The following is a 22,650-nucleotide window of genomic DNA, read 5'->3' as shown; positions in this document are numbered from 1 at the left end:
TTTTCTTGTCATTGCGTAACCTATGAATGGGGCCATAATTGAATATAACCATGTTTTTAGGTGTCTTTTAAGTATTTTTTATCATGAATTTACTATGTCTGGTACTTCTTCATTGGCAGAGTAGGTCCATTTTTCCTTTTTTTGCGGGTGTCATTCTGAGAGGGATGAGTCTTCGTTTGATCATGTCATCAAGGTATAGGTTCTGGGCCTTTAATTGTATCGTCTTGCAGATCCCTTTCCGCTAGTTTGTCTGATTTTTTATTACTCTTTGTGCTCTGGCGCCCCAGATCCTGTCAGGTCGTTATGCTTGCCCGAGTTTTGGAGATTTTGGATGCATCCTTTATTTTTTTAGTAGTTATTTCTTTTCATTGCCTAGTTTCTTCTTCTAGTAAGGAGCTTTTCGAGGATTTTTCCTAGTGTAGTTTTATGCGATTTTGGATCATTTTTACAACGGAAAACTTTCATTAAAAATGAAAATAAGTAGTTCTTAGGACATCATTATATATGTATGTTAGAAGGAGGATTGCTTTTTTTAGGGAAGAACGAATAATTCAGGGATTATAAGGTCATATCCAGGAGCTTTCTTTTTGGGATCGATGATGTACTGGATTTCTGAAGGATAAGAGTCCTCTTTTGGTGGAAGGGAAAGAGGTAGTGGTTTGGACTAGTTCCTTCTCAATGGTTTCTATATGATTAGGCTCTATTATACCAAGATGAGAGCGGAAAATTTTGGAAATGTGTTAAGTGAGGAGAGAAGCTTTTTGTTCGTCTGACTTGGCCCATGACCGTTTGTCATTGCGAAAAATCTCACTCGTGTTATTACAGCCGTGATAAGTTTGGCAAAACACGCGAACCGACGTTTCGGTAAAATTGAACCGCTTGGACCGTTGACCCCGGTCACGTGTCTGCCGAGTGAAATTTTATTCAGGTAAACCGATCTAATCAAGACTTCAGCACAGATCGAAGATTGAAGAATGGTCGACAAATGGATGAAAAGGAATCCTCGTTGTAAATTGAAACTGCACAGTTAGAAAACGTTATTGCGAAGGGATTGATCCTATTAACTGGGAAACAGCCGCGTTGCATTCGAAATGAACATTAGGAAAATGTAAAGTTATCGTAAACCACACGAACCATAAATCTTTACACATTTTGATTGATAACAGTCCTACTGAAAAGAGCACTTAAGTAATAAAAATTATACGATAAATTTGACCGACCAAAATTTAGGAGACCAAAACAAGTCAACATGCATATCAACATATATTATAAGTTAGAACGTAAGAAATATCATAACAGTACTCATTTGTCATCTGTGCTCACAGTTCCTTTCATGATGGACTGTTCATGGATTGTTCGTTCCCCTTTTAACGTTAAAATTAGTACGTTAAAATTTATTATCTTTCAAAATTTTCGGGAACACGTTTTTTCCTTATGCAGTGGAACTTTAAAGCAAATTCTAAATTGAATTCTCCTCAGCAAAAGCAGTTCTGCTCCGGTAAGAGTCTTATCAGGCCTACTAGCTGATCCTAACTACTTACTTAATCGACAAATAGTTTCAAGCCACAGTGCCTCTGCTCTAGTTATTGCCCAGATGCAGGGTATCCCAGAGAGGTTATCTTGAGACATCTGATCTTAAGCATCTTAAGACCACAAAACACCTCAGATTCAGATGCAGGGTGGGCGACCAAGACCCGAGGGGTTAAATGCCTGGGTAGACTCGAACCCCATCCCTAAAAGGTCCAGGACTTGGTCGGCTCACGTGTCCTGCATAAACCTCTAGGACTTGTTCACAAACCCCAAGATTTTGGACCATTTTTATCTCACGGAGTGATTTAGTGATGTCCTCTCCTTCAAAGATTTCAAATCTAGACCCAGCATACCTATCACACTCTGCGAGGTAGTGCCTTGCCGTTTCTTCTTTTATTTCGCAGAAGCGGCGAAAGGGATATGGTAGGATACCCATTACGAAGAGGTGTCTTTTCAGTGGGCAGTGGCCCGTCAGAATACCTATCAGCCTCTTAATTCCCTTCCTTGAGATAGAGAATAGCCATTTCGATTCTGCTGGTTTGATCGCCTTAACAAACTCTTTCGATTGCCTGTGCCCGGGGGGTTAAAATCAACTACCTAAGGAATTGTTTCATGCCGCAGTTATTGATACTCTCTTTCGCTGTGCTCATAGAGTGAGGTAATACCGGTTGTGGCTCTCTAGTTCTCAAACTATCCTTACCACCTGATTTTTTGCTCTTATAAAGACCCTGTCTTATCAACCATCAACCTCAGAACCATGTCAACTCCCTTGAGCCGTGGTTAAAGCCATGAAAAATGACAATAAACGTGAAAAATGTGAAATGTCACATTTACCGTTCGAAGAATAACAACTACTCCAATCTACTACATTAATATCCATATCCCACCAGCTAGTCCGCTACCACGGCTATAACCAGCCCTGACCATCTTGAGAGAGTCCTTCCGTTTGCCTACTACCTGACTGGACTAATTAACTGGCAGAAACTTTGAAAGCATCGGTGACTGTGCTCTATCAGTTATTGCACAGATGCAGGGGTGCGTCAAGGAAGTATCCTGATATCTTAGGACCCATACTCTACACAAAACACCTCAGACATATCTCTTCTTTCTCAAACAATCCTTACCACCTGATGATACGCCATTTTTGCTCTTATATCATAGCAAGCATCAACCTGAGAAGCCAAGGCTTAAAAGACCAGTAAGTCTTAACAAATCTTTGGGATCTGATAAAAATCCTTAAGCTTGAGCTTTAGAAATTAATAGAGTTTGCACAATATACCTATATTGGCCGCAGTGTCTTAAAGCCGCAAAACGTCTTGAGTAATTAAAAACCACTGTTGTGAAGGTTGAAAGAAGAGCTTATGCTAAAAAATACAATTTTTTCAGTTCTAGTTTTTGATAAAACTAGTGTGAGCACTATAAGTTGATAATCTTCATGTAGGAAATAATGATTTACGTACCTAGTAATATGTACCTAGGCTGAAATAGGCGGTTGATAACAACCTAGTAGATGATTTTCTTGGCTTGTCATTATAAAAATCTATTTATAACTTAGGAATGAAATTCGACTGGTCGATGTATATTTAATTAATTAAATTTTTGTCTTTTGCAGCTGCATTCTGAATATCGAAGTACATACCGATGGCATGAATACACGGGTCCGAGGCAGGAGGTCGTCAGGCAACCACCGCAGCCAGTCACAGGTTAGAAATGCATTTATTTTAGTACACTCAATTATTTTTAAATCAAGCTTTATTTTACGTTCAATTTATAAAAAGGCGCAATAAGTTTGGCCGTGTTCTCGCTTAAATTTCACACGATTGAACCGTTTGTGTATTTTAATCGGAAATCCGAGTTCGGTTAATCGTCTCCAAATGGAACGATCGATCCAAAACTTTGGCCCTTTAGAGAATGTTTAATGAGCGAAAGGATGCCTTTTAAGATTTGAGATCCAACGTTCATTTACCCTTTTTTGCCGAACGTTGCCTCGAGGGAACACCAAATTTACCAAATTTGCTTAAGCTCAGATAATCCATGAGTTTAGTGTTTTTGTGGGCACTTGAATTGGCAACACTGACTTTTTTTGGCGCCTAGCTAAAATTTCCATCTAGAAACCTTCTATCTCTTCACCCCACCACAGCCTCTTCAATCGATTGTTATAATAGTTAAAGATAAAATTTTTCATATCTAGTTTATACTTTAACCATTTCTTGCCAAAAGTTACTTCAGAGCAATGCCAACTTTGGCAATTTTGCTTAAGGTTATCAGGCAATTCAGTGAGTTAAGGGTGGGCGCAGTGTTGTCCTTGCTGTTCCTGCCCGTGTGTTGGCAACACTGATTTATTTGGCTCCAATTTAAAATCTCTGTCACTAAACTCATGGGATTTCTGTTAACATTTTAACAAACTTGCTAAATTTCGTCTTGCTTTAAGACAATATTAGGCCATAAAGGATTAAGGCGGTCATAGCGAGTAACTAATGTAACTTTGACTATTACTACAAAATTCAAGAGCAGATAAAGTGTTGTATCAGAACTTTTATACTTTCGGTGAAAAGCCTTCCAACGATACTCCAGCATAAATAATGATTGATCTGAATTGACATAGTTTAAAAGATAACAATAAAAAAACCGTTGTTCGTGATTGTAATCGTTGTCCCACGGCATCGCATTCAAGTCACATCGTTTCTTCAATAAATCAACACCATTGTCCATCTATGACAAATAACCAGTCAACAAAAGACACAAAGATGTCGTTTGAAACATCATATTTCTTTGTTCGTTTTATTTATGCTTTATATTTATATCAAAATTATATTCAGAAAAATTAAGTAAGTACTTAAGTACTTAGTGGATGGAAATGATAACAGCTGAGTTTTAGTATACTTTATTTTATCGCATTTGCTTCCATCTCCCTGGTTTTAATCTAACTTTCCTTAGATGAATATGATGATGTAGGCTGGTTTTTCATATTACAAGTGCTTCCTCCGATGATGTAAGCTCAACTCTGCCCATACACTGCACATTTTAACCAACCTATGGGGTGATATTCCGTCATCGGCACTCTCACACTACACTTTCACGCTAATAAATACATTCGCTCTTAGTATACACAAAAGGGGACAAAAAAAATATATAGATACTTTGTCAATAAAACCTATTTCCTTAAAAAATCGGAAAAAACCAAAATACTTGCTGCCTTACTTAAGGCCGATTCTCGTATCAGGTGGCATTCCTACACGTTCTCTATATATAGCTAATGAATGACACCCTTCAACTAAATGGAACAACTTTTCTCACAAATCTTTTTCCCACTCATTTTTGGTCCTTTCGCTTGTCTGGAAATTTTGTTTAAATCCAAATTTTCTTTTCCATGTCGCCTCTAGGAGCCATGAATATGGGATATTCTCCTATTAGGATGTTCTTGTCCTTCCATTGAAGTTTAATCTCTTTGGAGATTCTTATTTGTTGATGTTAATAATAGTACGCCTAGTAACAATAAATATAATTCCAACTAGGGCAGAACTGTCGAATTATTATTTTTTTTAAATTGGTTTTGTTTTTCCAAACTGACAAATTCTGACAGAAGTAAAATTAAGGCTTCCATTTGGATTGGGTAATGGACCAGATGTGGGCAATTAAGCCCTGAAATTGAAATATCACCACCCTCTAATTGACTCTCGGGAGGATTGCGGGGTTTGTGCTTCGAGAGCCTACAGATAATATAAACCAGTGAGAGACCTACGGCTATTTGTTTTATTCTGGGAAATCGGTATGCTGTAAATTCAACTTAACACCTACATAAAATAAAGCTTTAAAGCTGATTCTTTATTAAGGGCATTGCCAGGTTGACACTTTTGGGCAAAACCGAGAAATGTCGTTCATTGTATCTTATTTAATTTAAGGGTGACAATCCTTGGCTCCATATAGAGAGCGTGTAGGAATGTCCGTGTGAATTGTGCTTGAGCAAGACAGCGAGTAGTTGGGATCTTATTTGGATTTTTGTAGGAAACAGGGCTGTATTATATATAGCACTCGATAGATATCTCGTTTTCTGTTTCTTGTTATGTAAATTAACATTGAATTTATTAGCGTGAATGTGTAGGGTGGGAGGTCCAATGGTGAAGTATCACCCCATTGACACCCAATTATATTAGTTATATAGTGTAAATGGAGACGAATTAATATTAAGCCCTCTACCACCCTACTAAGAATAGGCCATGCGAGGTTGACGCACAAAGATCAAATGCCACCATGTGCCCGGCATGGTGAGAAAGGTTGCTCGCATTATTCCATTTAATTGAGGTGTGTCATTCCTTGGCTCTATATAGAGAGCGTGTAGGAATGCCACATGAGAATATGAAGGCTGGGTCCTCTTTTTCGATTTTTAGAGGAAACAGGACTGTTTATTGTATATAGTAATGATAGTTTTGTGTGCCTAGTGTGTGTCGAGAGTGAATGTATTTATTAGCGTGAATGTGAAGTGTGAGAGGCTTATGGAAGAACCCCATCGACCCTCAATTAGGTTAGTTATATAATAGGTAAAAAGGTGACGACCTAATTGTTGGTAGCCACAACCTCGTGGCCGGATTGACAAGTCCGAGGTCTGACCCCGGACTGCCAACAGCAGAGGTGGGTGATTCTCGAGTTCTGCCGGTAATCCATTGTCAATTATAAAAGCTGGAATTACCTGCGGACTACGAGAAGTGATAGGCTCAACTCTGGACACTTCTGCATGTGTGTGCGTGCAAATTTAAGGTTATATATGCATAAAAGTCTGTCGTACAGTTTGAATATTATTGAATATTATTTTATTGATACGTAGTCAGTTATCGACTGTAGACACACTACAGAATATTGTAGACAGATCTTCACGAAAGTGAAGAAGCTAGTGTGAAGGGTTTCTCCATAGTCGTTGCACCATAATGACCACAATTTCAAACGTGAAATCTATCCGCAAAATATTTTTCCCCTCATTTATATAACATTTTAACACGAATACCAAATGTGAAAAAAGATCGATTGGAAACTTGTAATTTCCCAACAGTTCTTTAACAATCGGTCAATTAGTTCATTTTTCATCATTTTCATCCACCTATTTACCCTGTTATTTTAAAAAAGCCCAATGCAGAATAGAATATTTTGTTGTTATTATTGTTGTAGGTGTGTGCTGTTTGTTTGAGCGATCTGTGATGATGGCAACAAACACGACTTTGTTTAGGTATTTTGCGAGTACTAAGGACGGCATCTCCTGGGGTTTCTTCCAGCAAATGACATTCGGTAAATATTACCACAATTTCGACCGGTCTTATCAATTCCCCTTAACCAATTTATTTAGCGATGATGGTTGTTGGTGGTTGACCTTTATTTTTGTTGATTTCATAGGACGATCCTGAGAAAATTTTTACTCGATTCTTCATTGATATATTAATACATTATGGGAAAAAGTAATAAAAATGTCTTTACGTCCAACTAGGTGCACATTTTTTTTTTTTTTTAATGGATACCAGAGACTGGACGAGTTCCCTCCTGAGCACTGCAGCTGAGCTGTACAGCTTATTGTACTTTATCCCTGGCTCCATATTTTTTTTGGGGGGGGGGGCTCGCAACACAAATGTGAACTTGAGCCCCCGTTGTTACCCGGTGTTCTTCCATCGAAAAAACACATTTTTGAAGGGGGTTGGGACCAAATTCAGGGTCGCTGATATCTGATCCCGCCCCTTCCATTGATGACTGCCGTGTCAATTTCTTTTAATTGCGGCCACCGGTCCCCTTAGCCGTCAGAAAAGTCCAAAGGCGACGGTGGGGATCGAACCCACGACAGCGGGATCTTCTAGCCGAGAGTCTGACGCTTTAACCACTCGGCTACCACCGCGGCCCCCCGCGGCACATAAGGTGTACATTCCATGGGCTGTGCGGGGATTCAAACCCAGAACCAATAGAGTGGAATTATAAGTCGGACGTCCTAACCACTTGGTCAAGTACTAGTACAGGTCGACGAGGTCACCTATCGACCCTGAACCCTTTTGCGTCATACCAAATTGCAAAAAACGTAGCTCAATCAGAAAATGTTTTAAAAATAAGTATTATTTTCAATATGTATTCTAACAAAAAGTTCATAAAAGATCGCAGGACTATTAGGACGTGTTAGGATTAGAATGATAGGACTGCTGATTGCATCCTGCAGACTTCGGAGGTATATGTACTCGAAACAAGCGTGCGCAAGAAGAAGAAACAGAGTACCATGTCATATGCAGACTGAGATTTCTGCTGGAAGCGGAAAAACTACGGTTTGAAGGACACGGGTCCTTAACAAAACTTTGGGATCAGGTAAAAGGCCTTAAACTTAACGAAGAGTTTAGGACAATGATGGACATTGCACAAAAGACTTTACTGGACGCTTGTGCTAACGTTAAAGCGATCACAATAGTATGGCGACTTTTTCGTGTTCACTTAGTTGTTGAATTCGATTAGAAGACAAATTGACTGCATCATCTGGATACGAACTATGAGTGTTGGGATGTACAGGCAAGTCAGTATAAATGATATACAGAGTATGACTAAGATTGCTTTCTTGTGGGACGCCGTACTGTCCTGATATCTCGCTACTCTTTGCTCTCCTCAATCTGAAGTCATCAGTGGGTAGAATATAGCTTAATGGAAGATGCCTGAGTGCCAATCACTATCAAAAGCCTCGGCCTTATCCAACTATACTCTTTGTTCTCCAGAGCGTAAGAAATTGAGTCAACAACTCTGAAACCTTTTTGGATGATTTAATGGTGAAAACTCTTCTAAGTAGAAAACTTAATTCATAAATGTTGGCAATTGATCCAGGATTTTTATTAAAAATCCAACTATTAACCGTTTAGACAGTGATTTTTATTACCACAAAACGTGATATCATTAGCATAATTGGCTATAAAAAATTTATTAGATACGACACATTCTTCAAGCACCGAAAGACGATGATAAAGAAAGTCGTTTAAATTTTTGTGAAATCCTTTAATCGATTGCTTTAGGTTTAAATGCAAATTTAAATTACAAAATTTAATTTGTGAAAAGTAATTCACTGTAATTTAACTGCAATTAAAGTCACTAGGTGTTTCAGCTGGGTCAAAAATTACAAAATGGACAAAGAAAAAAGAAATAAAACCCTCCTAACAAGATGTTTAATGACTACGATTGTAATTCCAATAAAATTTAATTGACTTAATTAAAACGAGTCACGAGCAGGGGTCATGTCGCACATTTAGAAGGAAGAAAAAAGGTGGTCTCACCTGATATTTCCATAATGTGCGTTAAACGTACTATTTTATCCTTTTCATACTTGTCCAGCCGTAATAATACTAATGTTTTTTTTAAAGAAGATGAGTTAATTTAAAAGGGATATCCTCTATCCAAATCGGAAATTTCGTTTTAAATTCGACCGGTTGCCCTTTCATTGATTGGAACTGTTTCATTTAAGCAGCAAGCACCAAAAAGGTCACTGAATTCTACAACACGATATTAAATTGTAATATGCTAAACTATGCTTACTTAATCAATAGTAACGAATAACCTGAAAAAATAAATGCAAGATACGCAGCACTGACAATCAATGAACATGGCGAGAACGGGCGTACCAGGATGAAGGAGAACGAAGAAAATGTCCTTAAATATACAGTTCCCTGAACAGTCGTCAATATTTCAGAAGGTTATTTCTACGTTTCAAATGGGAGTAAAACGTCACTGTAGTCCGTAGTCTCAATTGTATTTGACAGACCTATAAGGGTATTTCATTTCTTTATGTGGGGTGGGTTCCCCTTTTTCCCAGTGGGTTGTTTTTGTAAGTTGTCGTTTTGCTTGTCATATGCCACATACATTCCGGGTATTTCTGATGTTTTACAATGACCCAAGAGTCCAGTTTCTCTCTTTATTAATGTGGCCCTTGTTATGCCACAAACGGTATTTGGGCCTATATGTCGTACCAAGGTTTTGTTTTTGGCTAGTATGTCTTCTCTGTGACTTGAGACCCATCTTAGAGTCAGGCTATTGGTAGATTCTAGCTTTTTCGGGTATGATCTCGTAGGATTGGCGAGCGTTTTTTTTTTGGCTATATGAAGTTATTATTGTATTCTCTTGAGGTGTTTGTAAGTTATATCATATACACATTTTTCTGTGACTACCAGTTCGGTTGGTTGTGGTGGCAACGAGAGCTGTGGTACTTATAATTAAACCCCTTTATTCTCATACGAGTACCATTTCACATCTTTGAGCCATTCATAAACCATAGAAGATCTCAGAGTTTTCTTATTTTGTTTTATTTTTACAGTTAGCCCTCTTTTTAAGAATCGCGAGTTTACGTTCCTTTGCTGCTGTGGGTGTTTTTATAGCTGTCCTAAAGCATAATATTCTTTAGACTCTTTGTAGTTGCTGTGTTTTCTTTATTCTATTTTTTGCAACTTGCAATATGATCATGGGTCTGACATTGGTAAGGCATGAGTATAAGGTTTTTAGAATTTCGACCTTAATTTCTATCACGAAGTGTTTTTTTTGTCTTGGCATATCAATTAATGCTCTGTCGTTCTGAATTAACTAAATTTTATATCTTTTGTTACTTAAAGGAAATCTCGGATACAAAACGGATTCTCTGCTACAATATAATCCCCGAGAGGTGAACATATTGGATCCATTTTATGAGTAGCTTCAGGCTGTGTGAAGTTCCCAGTTTTTTCGGGTATTCAGGCCGTGCACTTGTTTCACATGCTTAGCAGTGTGGTGCTCAAGCCACATTATGCCTATAACCGTACCATTTCCCATCTTTGAGCCATCTGCCATAGAAGAGCATCAAGTTTTCTTCTTTTGCCTTATCTTTTTTCTTTTCATGGTCTAGTGCATTCTGTGATAAGCCAGATTGTTTGAGCAAATTATTTTAACGTTGTCGAAGAGTTTGCCATGCTGAGGATGTAATGCTGTCTTTCTATATTTTGTTTTGCTGCAAGAAGCTTGAGACTAATCATACTCCAGGAAAGAGCATTAAAAATCCGATAAGATTTATTTGTGTTTTTTTTTATAAACTTAAGCAAATAAAGTTCAAAATCAGTTAGAACATAAACTTTTACGAATTTCCAAAGTTCTTGTCTAAAGTATAAGTAAGATTTTCTTGTCTTTGTAAACACACTGATAAGGCGCTTACAGGAATATGGACCCTAGTAAAGAGCTTTAAATACTGTACTTAATTTTTCAAAGCTCAGTTATCGTCAGTGTAACATTAACGTTTATTGTCTAAAAATGTGATTTTTTGTTTCAAACGGTTTGATAAAAGTCAACAAGATGTCAAAAGTTAAAAACAAAAGTTACAAAATTTAAACACCCTTCTTTTTTGCCTAGTGACGTCACTGATTTTTCCTTTCACCGTGGGATTTAAGAGGGTTGTGACCAACCGTTTTTTTTTGTTTTTTGCTTTGTGACATCACTTTTTTTTTTGCCTGGGGGTATCATGAAGGTTGAAATAAGCTTATTTTTTTACTTTTTGACGTCACTGATTTTTCTCTTCACTATGTGGTTTGATGAGTGTTGTAACTACCATTATTTTTGCCTTTTGACGTCACCGATTTTTACATTTACCTTACGGTTTGATGAGGTTTGTGGTAACCCTTTTTTTTTGCTTTGTTTTCTCATTGATTTTTCTTTTTACCATGGGGTTTGATGAGGGTTATGATTCCCCTTATTTTTTGCCTTGTGACGTCACTGATTTTTCCTTCACCATGGCGTTTGCCAAAGTTTGTGATAACCCTTATTTTTGCCTTGTGACGTCATAGATTTTTCCCTTCACCATAGGGTTTTATGAGGGTTGTGACTGCCCATATTTTTGCTTTTTAGGTCACTGATTTTTCTTTTCACCATGGGGTTTGATGTGACCATCTTTGTTTTGTTACGGCTGCTGAAAAATAGCCTACCACTGGTGTACTTTTTTGAGGATACTTTCAGCAGTTTTAGAAATTCCGACGCAAGATTTATTCATTGGCTGTTATAATATTCGGTCCAATTAGAGAAGAATTTATCCTTTGAAATTATTCTCCGAAAAGATCTACCGACTGAGATTTCCCGTTTTATTCCTCCTATTGAACTGTCTGATAATAATCCACCCATGCTAAACCGAGATCAAATCCCTGGCGAATGAATTATTCCACCATTTCTGCAGCTCTTCCCTAATCTTTTCTTATTCCTCGTTTTTAGTGTTACATCACGATTCGCTTTATACAGACGGCAAAGAGATTTGTATGTAATTTGCCTCTATTTTTTTTCTTCGTTGCGGTAACCTGAATTACAAAATGTTTTTCAAATTAGGTAAGTGAGTCGGTACATGTTCTGTAAGCTGGATGAAACTTAAAAAACTTCCTATTTGGTCTTTGTGCAATAAAAAGTAAAAGAAGCTGTTCATCCGAACAACGGTTCTTAAAAGAATCTTTTAATATGTGAATAGCATTTACATAATACTTTAATGGGTTTTTAGAACGTGATTGACACAAATAGCGTTCCTGCTAACACTGAAGACCAAATGTGCTCACAAACTTTACCACTTGGATTGACTTTGAGTGGAAAATCGGTGAAACTTCAAACTCCGTATCTAACGTGATTAATTTGAGAAATCAATATTACTGACATCCGTAATTTCAACACCTCACGGGCATAACGTGACAATTAAGCAGGCCTCCCTATCAGTGACGACTTTTCACAAGAATCGAAACAATATAAGAAATTTAGTAAATTAAGAAATGTTCAGGCTTATTCTTTCCCAAATGTTTCATCAATCACGGTGATGAAGATCATACATGAACAGTGGATCGCTGATGGATTTTAATTTTAATATCTATTTCCTTTTCATTAGAGTCGTTTTGCTTATGCAGTAACTTTGCAACTTCAAAATTGTACATTCAAAGATTCAAAACTATTACAACCGAGTTAGTAAGGAAACTATATATGATTCGCATATCAAAAATAATGAAATAGCTAAATGCTGTGTGAGAGGGCACAAAAAGACAGTAGATGAACTGCAAAATCTGCCTCATGGGGTAACTTGTGTGAGAGCGACTTGAGCGGGGATCGCTTGGAGCGAAGAGTGGCTAGAACAGAGAGAGTGTGGAGCGAAGAGCGGTGAGTGTGGCTGGTGCGTAGAGAATTTGTAAAGAAGAGCAGCTGGAGTGAAGAGCGTTTGAAGCGAAGAACAATTAGCGCGGATTGAACGGAGAGACTTTGGAGCGAGAGCGCTTGGACCGGAGAGCGATTAGAACAGAGAGAGTTTGGAGCGAAGAGCGGTGAGTGCGGCTTGAACGGAGAACGTTCAGAGTTAAAAGTGGCTGGAGCGGAGAGCGGTGAGTGATGAGGCTGTAACGGAAAGCGTGTGGAGCGAAAAGTGGTGAGTGCGGTTTGAGCGGCGAACGTTTGGAGAAAAAGCGGCTGGAGCGGAGAGCGTTTGGGGCGATGAGCAATGGGAGCGGCTGGAGCGAAGAGCGGTGAGTCGGCTTGAGCGGAGAACGTTCGGAGCGAAGAGCGGTGAGTACGGCCTGAGGGGAGAACGTTCGGAGCGAAAGTGGCTGGAGCAGAGAGAATTGGGAACGAAGAACTATGAGAGAGACTGGGACGTAGAGAATTTGGCAAGCAGAGCAGCTGGAATGGAGAGCTTTGGAATGAAGAACGGTGAGAGCGGACGGAACGTAGAGTGTTTGGAGCAAAGAGCGGTGAGTGCGGCTTGAGGGGAGAACGTTCGGAGCGAAAAGTGGCCGGAGCAGAGAGAATTGGGAACGAAGAGCTACGAGAGAGACTGATGCGTAGAGAATTTGGAAAGAAGAGAAGTGAAGAGTGTTTAAAAGGAAGAACAGTGAGTGTGGCTGGAACGCAGAGACTTGGAGCGAGAGCGCTTGGAGCGGAGAGCGGCTAGAACAGAGATAGTTTGGCGCAAAATGGGTGAGTGCGGCTTGAGCGGAAAACGTTTGAGCGAAAAGTGGCTGGAGCGATGAGCGGTGAGTGCGGCTTGAGCAGAGCGAAAAGCGGTGAAAGATTTACTGAGTGTGGCAAAGACAAAATTCAAAATTAAGCAATGATTGCTAAACGGTTCGGTTGGTATTGGTATGGTGGGAATGAAAGAGCTCTCTCTCTCTCTTTTTCAGAGCTGTTCTCAGCTCGGTCATTGAAGTAAGTCAAGTCTTTTGATCAGCCCCATCACTAGTTTAACCATAGCTATATAAAATATCATATCTAAAAGTAATTAGAAACGTGCTTTGGGTCATCAACCTTTGTTTATTCCGTAATTCATGTCCTAAAAGTCAAAAAGGATAACCTCGTGTGAGTTCATTGGCTTTCTTAAAAAAAGTGTTTAGCATTAATTATTGTTATCCAAATTGAACATAGTTTTAGATTGTCTACTTAACGTTCAATTAGTTAACAGAAAAACAATTAGCTAATTGGTTTATTTTAAGGCAAAATACTTTAGCTATTGTTCTTCGGGTTCTTCACTATTGACATGAAATCCCGCTTTGCTGCATTCTCGATCGATTAACTGACATGACCCGGTCTATGAAATATCTCCGACTGTTAGTTAAATAGTATTCAGCACACAATTTGCAGATCATTTTCTATATCGACCGGTGCAGAAGAAGCCCAATTAGTTGATAATACGACGGCGGGTTTTTTTCCCACGTTTTCCATTTACAACCTGAAAAATGGAAACATTTCCAAGCACGCTTGACCTACTTTACAATAAATTTTTAGTAGGAATTCTTCTAAAAGCAAAACGATATTTGTTGTATCGCTTTTAGATATTATATTTCGTAGACACAAAACATTAATAAATAAGAGATAGAACTTTATAAAGTTATGTTCTACGTGTAGGCATATGATTCAGGGTTAACAAGTGTTAACAGATATAAATAAAAAACGTACTTTGCACTTACTTTTTTGAAATATCTTACAATGTTCTTAGACAGTTACTTTCACAGTGTCAGCATTTTTCTGCCTCAAAGGAGTTGGTTTTTTTGAAGGATTTAGAAATCACTTGCGTCATACCTGGTGCTTTTGTCCAGTGATTGAGTTCTTCTTTCTCAAGCCATTTTTCCTGTTTTAACTTAAGCATACACTCCGGTGACCGAGTTGTCGTTCTGGTCCCATGGGTAAGAGGAGTTCCCTTTTTTTGGCTAGTTTTCTTTCTAAACCTTTCTACTCCTACCACCCACCTCAAGGTAACTTCGTTGTGTTTTCTTAGAACCATTGGCAATTTAAGCATCCCATTTTGGAAGTAAAATCATACTTATTTAGTGCATTAGCCTGTACGAAATGTGTAAATCCGTGCATCGTAAATTTTCTTTTTTATCACTTCCTGTGCCTAGATGGATTGCATGGAACTCAGCTCGGAAGATACTTGTGATCAGTCCAAGGGGTTTGGTTAGGGTGTAATTTGGCCGTTTACTCCTTTATTTACTCCCTCTTTCATCTTTCTTGACTCATCATTAGTGACGTGCGATACCCTAAAATATTCGATACTGGTATGGAAAGAAATATTCGATACTAACGAGTACTTTTTCATATGAGTAGTTTTTGCTTTATTCATTCAACTTATTATTGTGGACTTCGGTTAAAATATGCTCATGCGTTAAAATAATCAAGAAATAGCAGTTTTTTAAAAGTATTTTTTGATACAGTGGATACGTAGAGAGAAAGCTGCCAACACATTTTCAGCATAACTGATATTTCAATTTTATCGTTATCGAATTTTGAGAAAATTGATCAACTAGTGTTTGGTTATCAAATGTTTGAAAAGATAAGACGTATACCCACTTTATTCCCAAGAGTTCACAAGACGCCAACGATTCAATTTTCTTAGTGAAATAACCTCATGCCTTACTTTTGGGAGGAGACATGATTAGTTATCATTATTCCTTTCTATGAGAAGGAAGGCGAACGCTTTTTAGGACTTGAAGACAAAAACATTTTATACAAAATTGCTGAAATTAAAAGGTAAGGTTCGACGCAGGAAAGAATTATGAGTTACAAAACTTTGTTGACATATGCCACTAGTAGGCGCACTTAACAGTAACTAGTCAATCATAGTTTGAGAGGTAAGTTTCGAATGGTAAATAACAATTCAATATTACATGAACACTCGACGAAAAATCTATTTGAGTATATTTTCCGATAATACAAAAAGTATTCGATACAGTACTTGTATCGAATGACAATATTCGATACCAAAATAACTCGGTATCGAAAGAAAATACTCGATAATTTACCCATATTGATTGATATCGCACGTCACTACTCATCATTGTGCCATATTTCCCTTCATGAAATTTCCGAATGTCTCTGCTATCTGTGTAATCATAGACTTCGAAGTGACAATGTTGAGATTTCCTCTCATTAATATAGTTATATTTACAATTTTGTGATGGTTTCTCCTCCGATCTGGTTTTATTTCGTTGCATCTCAGGAGTCTTTTGGCGCTCTTGAAAGCCACCTTCGGTGCTCGCTCTCTATACGGAGCCAATACTCCACCCGTTACGTCAGACATGTAGCCATTTTCTGCCAGTCTGGAAGATCTGAAATTGTCATTAAGTCGAATTATAATGGCAGGTATTTCTCAACATTTTAAACATACTTTAAATCAATATTCATAGGGTTGTTTAAAATAGTTTTGATCCGACGAAAAAGGTTATGATTTATTCTATCCATAGGTCAAATGATTTAAAGAGGAATTCATAACGAAATTAATTAACAATTAATGAAGGTTTATTAATAAACCCAGCACCACTTGAAATATAAAAATCTTTTGTTAATTTAAGGATTTTTTTTTATTTGTGATTTTTCAAGTCTTTTTAACAAAAATATTACATTATAAAATTAATAACTAATAAAAAATAAATTAATTAAACATACAGAGGAAAATATTAGAGGAATTTTGATTGAAGGATCATTCGTTCCTCCCTGGTACCAGGACGCATTATTGAACCAGGCGATTTCTATGTTCTCTCGCGCATGTTGAAAGCACACAAAAGGAAATTGCGCTTTTCAGTGACTCGAAAATTAATTTGGAAAATATTAAGAAATGTAATAACTCTGAAAAGACAGTAAATTTTTTTTCTTCTACTTAATATGGCCGAAGTTTAATATCGAACATGGGTGTATGTGTGAACTTTAGATTGAAGTTATCAAAGTGCGAAGAAGTCTTTCGACACATTTATAAAAGTTTATCTTGCAATTTCCACACTGGCAGGGAAAGCGGGAGTTTACGTTAGTTACGTAAAAGTTACACGGTTACGGTTTATTTTGTTTTCAATTGGCCAAAAGACGATTCCGAGTCCATTACGATTTAAAATCTTGTTTCTTACTTTTATCGCCGAAAGAAAAGCTATTAAAAGTGAAACGAAATAAAAACTTTAAAATAAAACTGATTCTAATTTAAACATGCTTAATTCTGCACATGATCAATGTACATAATCATATATACAGAATTGAGCTTATGACTTCGGGTTTGGGAGTCCAGATCACCCTATACATTCAACCATCATAAGTACGTTCACGCTTAATATTCACAAAAAATTCCTACGCGCTCTCTATATAGAGCCAAAGAATGACACCTTTCTTTTAAGTGAGGCTAGTAGAGGAACTTTTCTCTACATCCTGGTCACTTATGTGGGATTTGTTGTCCATGCGTCAACCTCGCATAGTCTATTCCACATAACTATTCTGATTGTTGGTCGATGGGATGTTATTCCGCCATCAGCCTCTCACACTACACGTTCATGCTAATAAATACAATTATGATATATCGCAGATATATCTATAAATGAGATATCTGTCAAGTACTATATAATAAAATAAAAAATGGAAACAAGGGGCCCAAATGATCGCTGCCGTGCTCAAGTATGTTCTCATATCGGAAGGAATTCCTACTCGCGCTCTTTATGCACCCAAGGAAGGACGCTTCCCTGCCTTGACTGTAAGTTTTAAAAACTTTTAAACCACAGTAATGATAATGATAAGAAGTTGATTCCACTCGTGAAGAAAATGGCCGCCTTTCAGAAGCTGGCTGGAATAATAGTCTTACTTTGAACGAATGTATTCATTAGCGTGACGATGGAGTTTGTTTGGGTGTGATGGACTATCGAGTAATCACAGACAGACGAAAGTAGTCTAAGTGATTTAATTTTATACATATTTGCTGTATTGGGGTACTAGTCACTACCGTAAAATCAACCATGATTATTACCAAATTGTGTGAATTTATTTATTTGCGTGAGTGGTGAATTGTGTATGAACATGGTCTGTGGGAGAACATCGAGTGCCTACAGACCTGTCGAACTAATAAGGTTAACCAGGATATATGCGAAATTTTTAGTTCGTATGAACGTATTTATTGGCTTGAATGAACGATGTAGAACACCTTGCCAGCCTGCGTAGGTTCGTTGTACATCATTTTACCGTAGTGGTATTAGTGTAAAAAAAATTTTTTTCTCCAAACTCAAAATATGAAACAATAATAATCTTACACGCCCTCTATACGGACCAAAGGATTGACACACTTCAATTAAGTGGGGTACGTCGGACAATCTTTCTCTACATGCCTGACACATTCGCGGGTCCGAAGTAAGTCAACCTGACGTGTCCTATTCTTAATCGGGTGAGAGCAAGATGGGCAATGAAGGGTTGTTGGATCTATATATTTTTTCTGTCTAACCATTTTTAACTACAAATTAACCTTTTTAAATTTCAAATTAGCCATTTTTAACTTCGAATTAAACTTTGTTTTAAATTTCTTATTAACTTTAAATTAATATTTGTATTCAGTAGTCATAATAGATCGTATTAATCGTATTAATTGCCTTTTTCATCTCAACCGGATAAAAAGTACAATTAATTTAAATTAACCTTTTTAAATTTCAAAGTATCCCTTTTTAAATGCAAATGAACTTTTTTAAATACCCAATGGTAAATGTTACCTTCAAATTAACCCTTTCTTTAAAGCATTAATACTTGGGAGATGGTATGAAATATAAGCATGTAAAGTAAAATTCCTTTTGCGGTCCTTCGGCCTAAAAGTAAGCCAACCTCGTGGGTCCTATTCTCAATCGAGTGAGAATAGTACTAAAATAAAATAAGTTTTCTCAAACAACTCGCATCAACTTAGCAACTTTTTGTAAAATTGTGAATTGATAAAGAAACAAATCACTGAAGTGTCTTCTTTTAATAATGGNTTTAATAATATGATATATATAAATAGGATTTTTGCTTTTTGGTTAATACACTTAGCAATTCAGTTAATTTGGAATAAAGTTGTATTAATAGCTGTTCCGAGGATTTTCCTGCGAATACGTGTGAATTTACCAACTGTGCCTCCCCGTCTACTCGTATTTTGGGCTTTATCGGACTTTTAGAGGTCTCAAGCATTCATATGGAAAGTTATTCACGGTCTAGGCGACAGGAATTCTAGCCAATCCTTCCCTCTCTCTAATATACATGTACATACACATACTTATCCTTCGGAAAATCTTGAAGGATGGAGTCGTTTTTCAACAGAATAAAATTACAAATGCCTATAGACAAATATGGTTTACAATGAAGTCCAATTTGTAACACATTCGCTCTATAAAATATGATTTTACATTATATCCATGAGAAATCTCTAAGCTTTGAAATTGGGTTAAAGAAAGAAGGTTGGGAAGCCCTTGGGAAAACAATTTATCATAAGTAAATTATTGATCTTTTATTAAGTCTACGTCTTCCTCCAGTGGAATGTGCATTATTTTCTTTCCTTCAACATCAACACACAGCGGTTAAACATCAATTCAATTTATGTATGACTTGTGTTTTTCAAGCCAAACCGGTGAAAACAATTTTCTCTCGATTACCCGACAAAAATTAAAAAAAAATAAAATTTCGTTGTTAACGATTAAAACTAGAAAACAAACATTTCACCTGGATCTTTTGTTATTGGTTGATTACGTATTAAATGGTCTATTAAAAACAAAAATGCTTTGATATAGCTTTTTTTAGCATATATGCAGGCATGTAAATCAAGGTCCGTATAGAAAGCGTGTATGATTATTATGGTTTCTTGTTTGGATTTTTGTGAAAACAGGTCTGTTGTCATGTTTTTCCACTGATACTTCTGCGGTAAAATTGTGTACCCTAACCCTACAGTTGGGAGCCCGGCAAGGCGTTTTCACATCACTCATGCATATGTCCTGGTTAACCTAATTAGTGCGACAGGTCTGTCGGTACCCGATATTTCACCACAGACCGTGTCCGTACACACTTATTCACTCGCGCAAATAAATACATTCACATAATCGGGTAATAGTCATTAAATACATTCGCTCAATGTAATAATATTATTTCAACTAACGCATGAAAGTTTGCGACCATTGGTGTTTACTTGCTTCAGTTATGGTTTCAACTATTTACTATAATCATTACTGTGGTTTCAAAGTTTTGAAATCCTGCGGGCCGCCCACAGATTATTCTGTGAGTCTTGGCTCTATATAGAGAGCATGTAGTAATACAACCCGATGAGGATTGCGCATGAGCCCGCAGCGATTGTTGTGGTCCCCTTTCGGATTTTTGAGGAAACAGGGTTGTTTTATTGTATATAATAATTAATAGATATCTCGTTTTGAAAGTAAATGTATTACTTATTAGCAACGTGAATGTGCAGTGTGTGAGGGCTAATTTTGAAATATCACCCCATCGACTAGCAATTAGAATAGTTATATGTTTTGTGTGAACGGTGATGAAGAAATATTGCGTACTCGATCACCCTACTGAGAATAGGACATACAAGGTTGTTGACACACTGACTACAAATTCCGTATGTGCCCGGCATGTAGAAAAATTTGATCGATGTGACGATGTTGACGACGACCCCTTAATTGCAGTGTGATTTCTTGGCTCCATTAGACTCCCACCCTCTACGAGAATTATATGCTTGAGCACCCAAATTATTTGGGCTCCCTTTTTCGATTTTTGGTGCAACAGGACTGTTTTATTCTATATAGTACTGAGATCTCGATTTGTGTTTTCTTTTGAGTATATAAAGAGTGAATGTATTTATTAGCGTGAATGTGCAGGGTGCCTTTGACTGCCAAAAGCCGAAATACTTGTGTTCATTAAATGCTATTCGTTTCTTTCTCTTTCACATTCTTTTCTCAGTCACAGAACTTATAAAAAGTGCGTTACACAGGAGAGCACCGCACAGACTGCTAAAGACTTTGAAATGCCCAAAAGTGTCTGACCGAAGCATACCCGACAGGAGCGATGAAACTAGATTGGTTTTACGTTGACACTTTTCTTACTTATACTAACAAAAATCAGGGACGTTTGTCTCAAATTGGTCTTGGTTGAACTTTGTATTTTTATGGTATCAGATAGAATAACGTATCTCTGACAGAAAACTATTGACGTCTTAAAAGATTGTTCCGAGTGAAGCAAAATCTATTCTATTCACTATAAATGTATCACTTTGAGTGATAATAAACTGTAATAAAATAGATTGACTAAAATATTCGATTAATAATTTTCAAATAATTAATTATTGATTGATTTAAAATGTAAGAATAAAATGTTTCATCCAGTAAGGGTTGTTACACGGGGTAAGAAATACCCTTCCTTCAAGACGCTCATGTCATGAGGGTTTAGAATCCATGATTTCCTTTCACAAAGAAATTTATTTTAATTTTACAGTTAATTTTGTTTATATTTATTAGTGTTAATTAATTATTATTAATAATTATTTATATGTTAATTAATAATTACAGTTAAACTGTCTACTTTTTTAAAGCATAAAAACACAATTAACCACTTAGTCTGAGGTGGTTTCATTAGATCGTGTTGTTGAGAGAGGATCTAATAATTTTAAATTACTTCTATCAGATAATGTTCCAAATTAGACTACCTACATCGAGCTACTTTAGTGAAATGAAGCAGTTTTTCCTCTATGATCAGGGATCGGTGACCCGAGTAAAACTATGGAGGCCCTGCTTCTCCAGTTTTTCCTGCCAATGTTAAACCATAAAATCATCAATAAAGGTTCTCGTCGTATACTGGGCCGTGTTGAATTGATAAGAGAGAGAAAGAGAGAGAGAGAGAGAGAGAGAGAGAGAGAGAGAGAGAGAAATTTAAGATTAAAAAAAAAGACCCGTAGATTATTAGTAAAGGGGGTAAAGGGGGATGAAATCCTATAGTTTCGATTATCGTGTAAGGCGAACTTAATTAACAATTCATCGGCGAGGAATTTACCATCGAATTATTCAGCTGGGCCATCTAAAGAGGACACCCTCGTATAGTCGGCGAAATCCTAGAAAAAACTGTAATCTTATTCCTGACTACCACTTTGGGTTCAGACATTCCACCGTTCAGCAGCCATCGCGTTGTAGACATAATCGTTACTGCTCTTGAGCAAAGGAATGCTGCTCTGGTGTATTCCTAGATGTGAAATCTTCAATCGGACTCGGGGCTGCTCGGTTAAGATAGTCCTCCCCATTACAGACTAGTTGATCTGAAAATCCTACCTAACCGGCTTTCAAATCATCAGTGGCACTTCTCTATCAGTTGGCTATCGCAGAGATGCAAGGGTACCATATTTTGCTCTTACAAAGATTTTCTCATTTTATCCATCAATCTGCAAACCGGTGGATGATAACATTAAAAAGTGAACGTGTCACTTTCTCCTTTTGAAGAATTACTGTTCCTATCTACTAGTATAGTATTCCTATCTTACCGATACAGTCTGCCACCTTGGGCTATAACCAACCCTAAGCATATTATGACGGTCCTACTTTTTACTGATCCTAACTACTAACAGACAGATATTTTAACGTCATCCCCTGCTCCAGCATGTAGATATAACAGAGATGCAGAGGTACTCCAAGGAAGTACCAGAGTACCAAAAACGCCTCGGACATTTCAACCCTCTCTCAAACTATCCTTACCACCTGATGATACCGTTTTTTTGCTACTATAAACATTCTGTCATATCAACCATCAACTTGGGAACCGATGTCACATCCCTTGAGAGATGGAAAAGGAAAAACGTAGGAAAATGGTTTCTTGTCACTTTCACCCTTCTAATAATTGCTGCTCCCATCTACTATTATA

At 37.3% G+C, this 22,650-nt stretch overlaps 1 protein-coding gene across 11 annotated transcripts in view; it reads left to right on the top strand.

Moving 5' to 3' along the window:
* The window catches only part of LOC106667237 (nuclear protein MDM1), a 136,203-nt gene that overhangs the window by 9,509 nt on the left and 104,044 nt on the right, over window positions 1-22,650 (top strand). For 9 of the 11 annotated variants that reach the window (XR_001340522.2, XR_001340523.2, XM_014395069.2 and 6 more), the window contains exons 2-3: window positions 3,143-3,233; window positions 6,691-6,807. Coding sequence is in view for 9 of the 11 variants with exons in the window: in XM_014395069.2 (XP_014250555.1) it covers window positions 3,143-3,233; window positions 6,691-6,807 (208 nt within the window). In the remaining 2 variants the exon portion in view is untranslated. The remainder of the gene's footprint in view (window positions 1-3,142; window positions 3,234-6,690; window positions 6,808-22,650) is intronic. The other 2 variants (XM_014395067.2, XM_014395074.2) reach the window with 1 other exon arrangement.

The sequence above is a fragment of the Cimex lectularius genome, unplaced genomic scaffold, assembly GCF_000648675.2.
Source record: "Cimex lectularius strain Harlan isolate CLEC.00 unplaced genomic scaffold, Clec_2.1 scaffold27, whole genome shotgun sequence".
In the NCBI taxonomy this organism is placed as follows: Eukaryota; Metazoa; Arthropoda; class Insecta; order Hemiptera; family Cimicidae; genus Cimex; species Cimex lectularius.
Note: the sequence above shows the minus strand (reverse complement) of the source record. Positions and strands in the feature narration are given on the sequence as shown.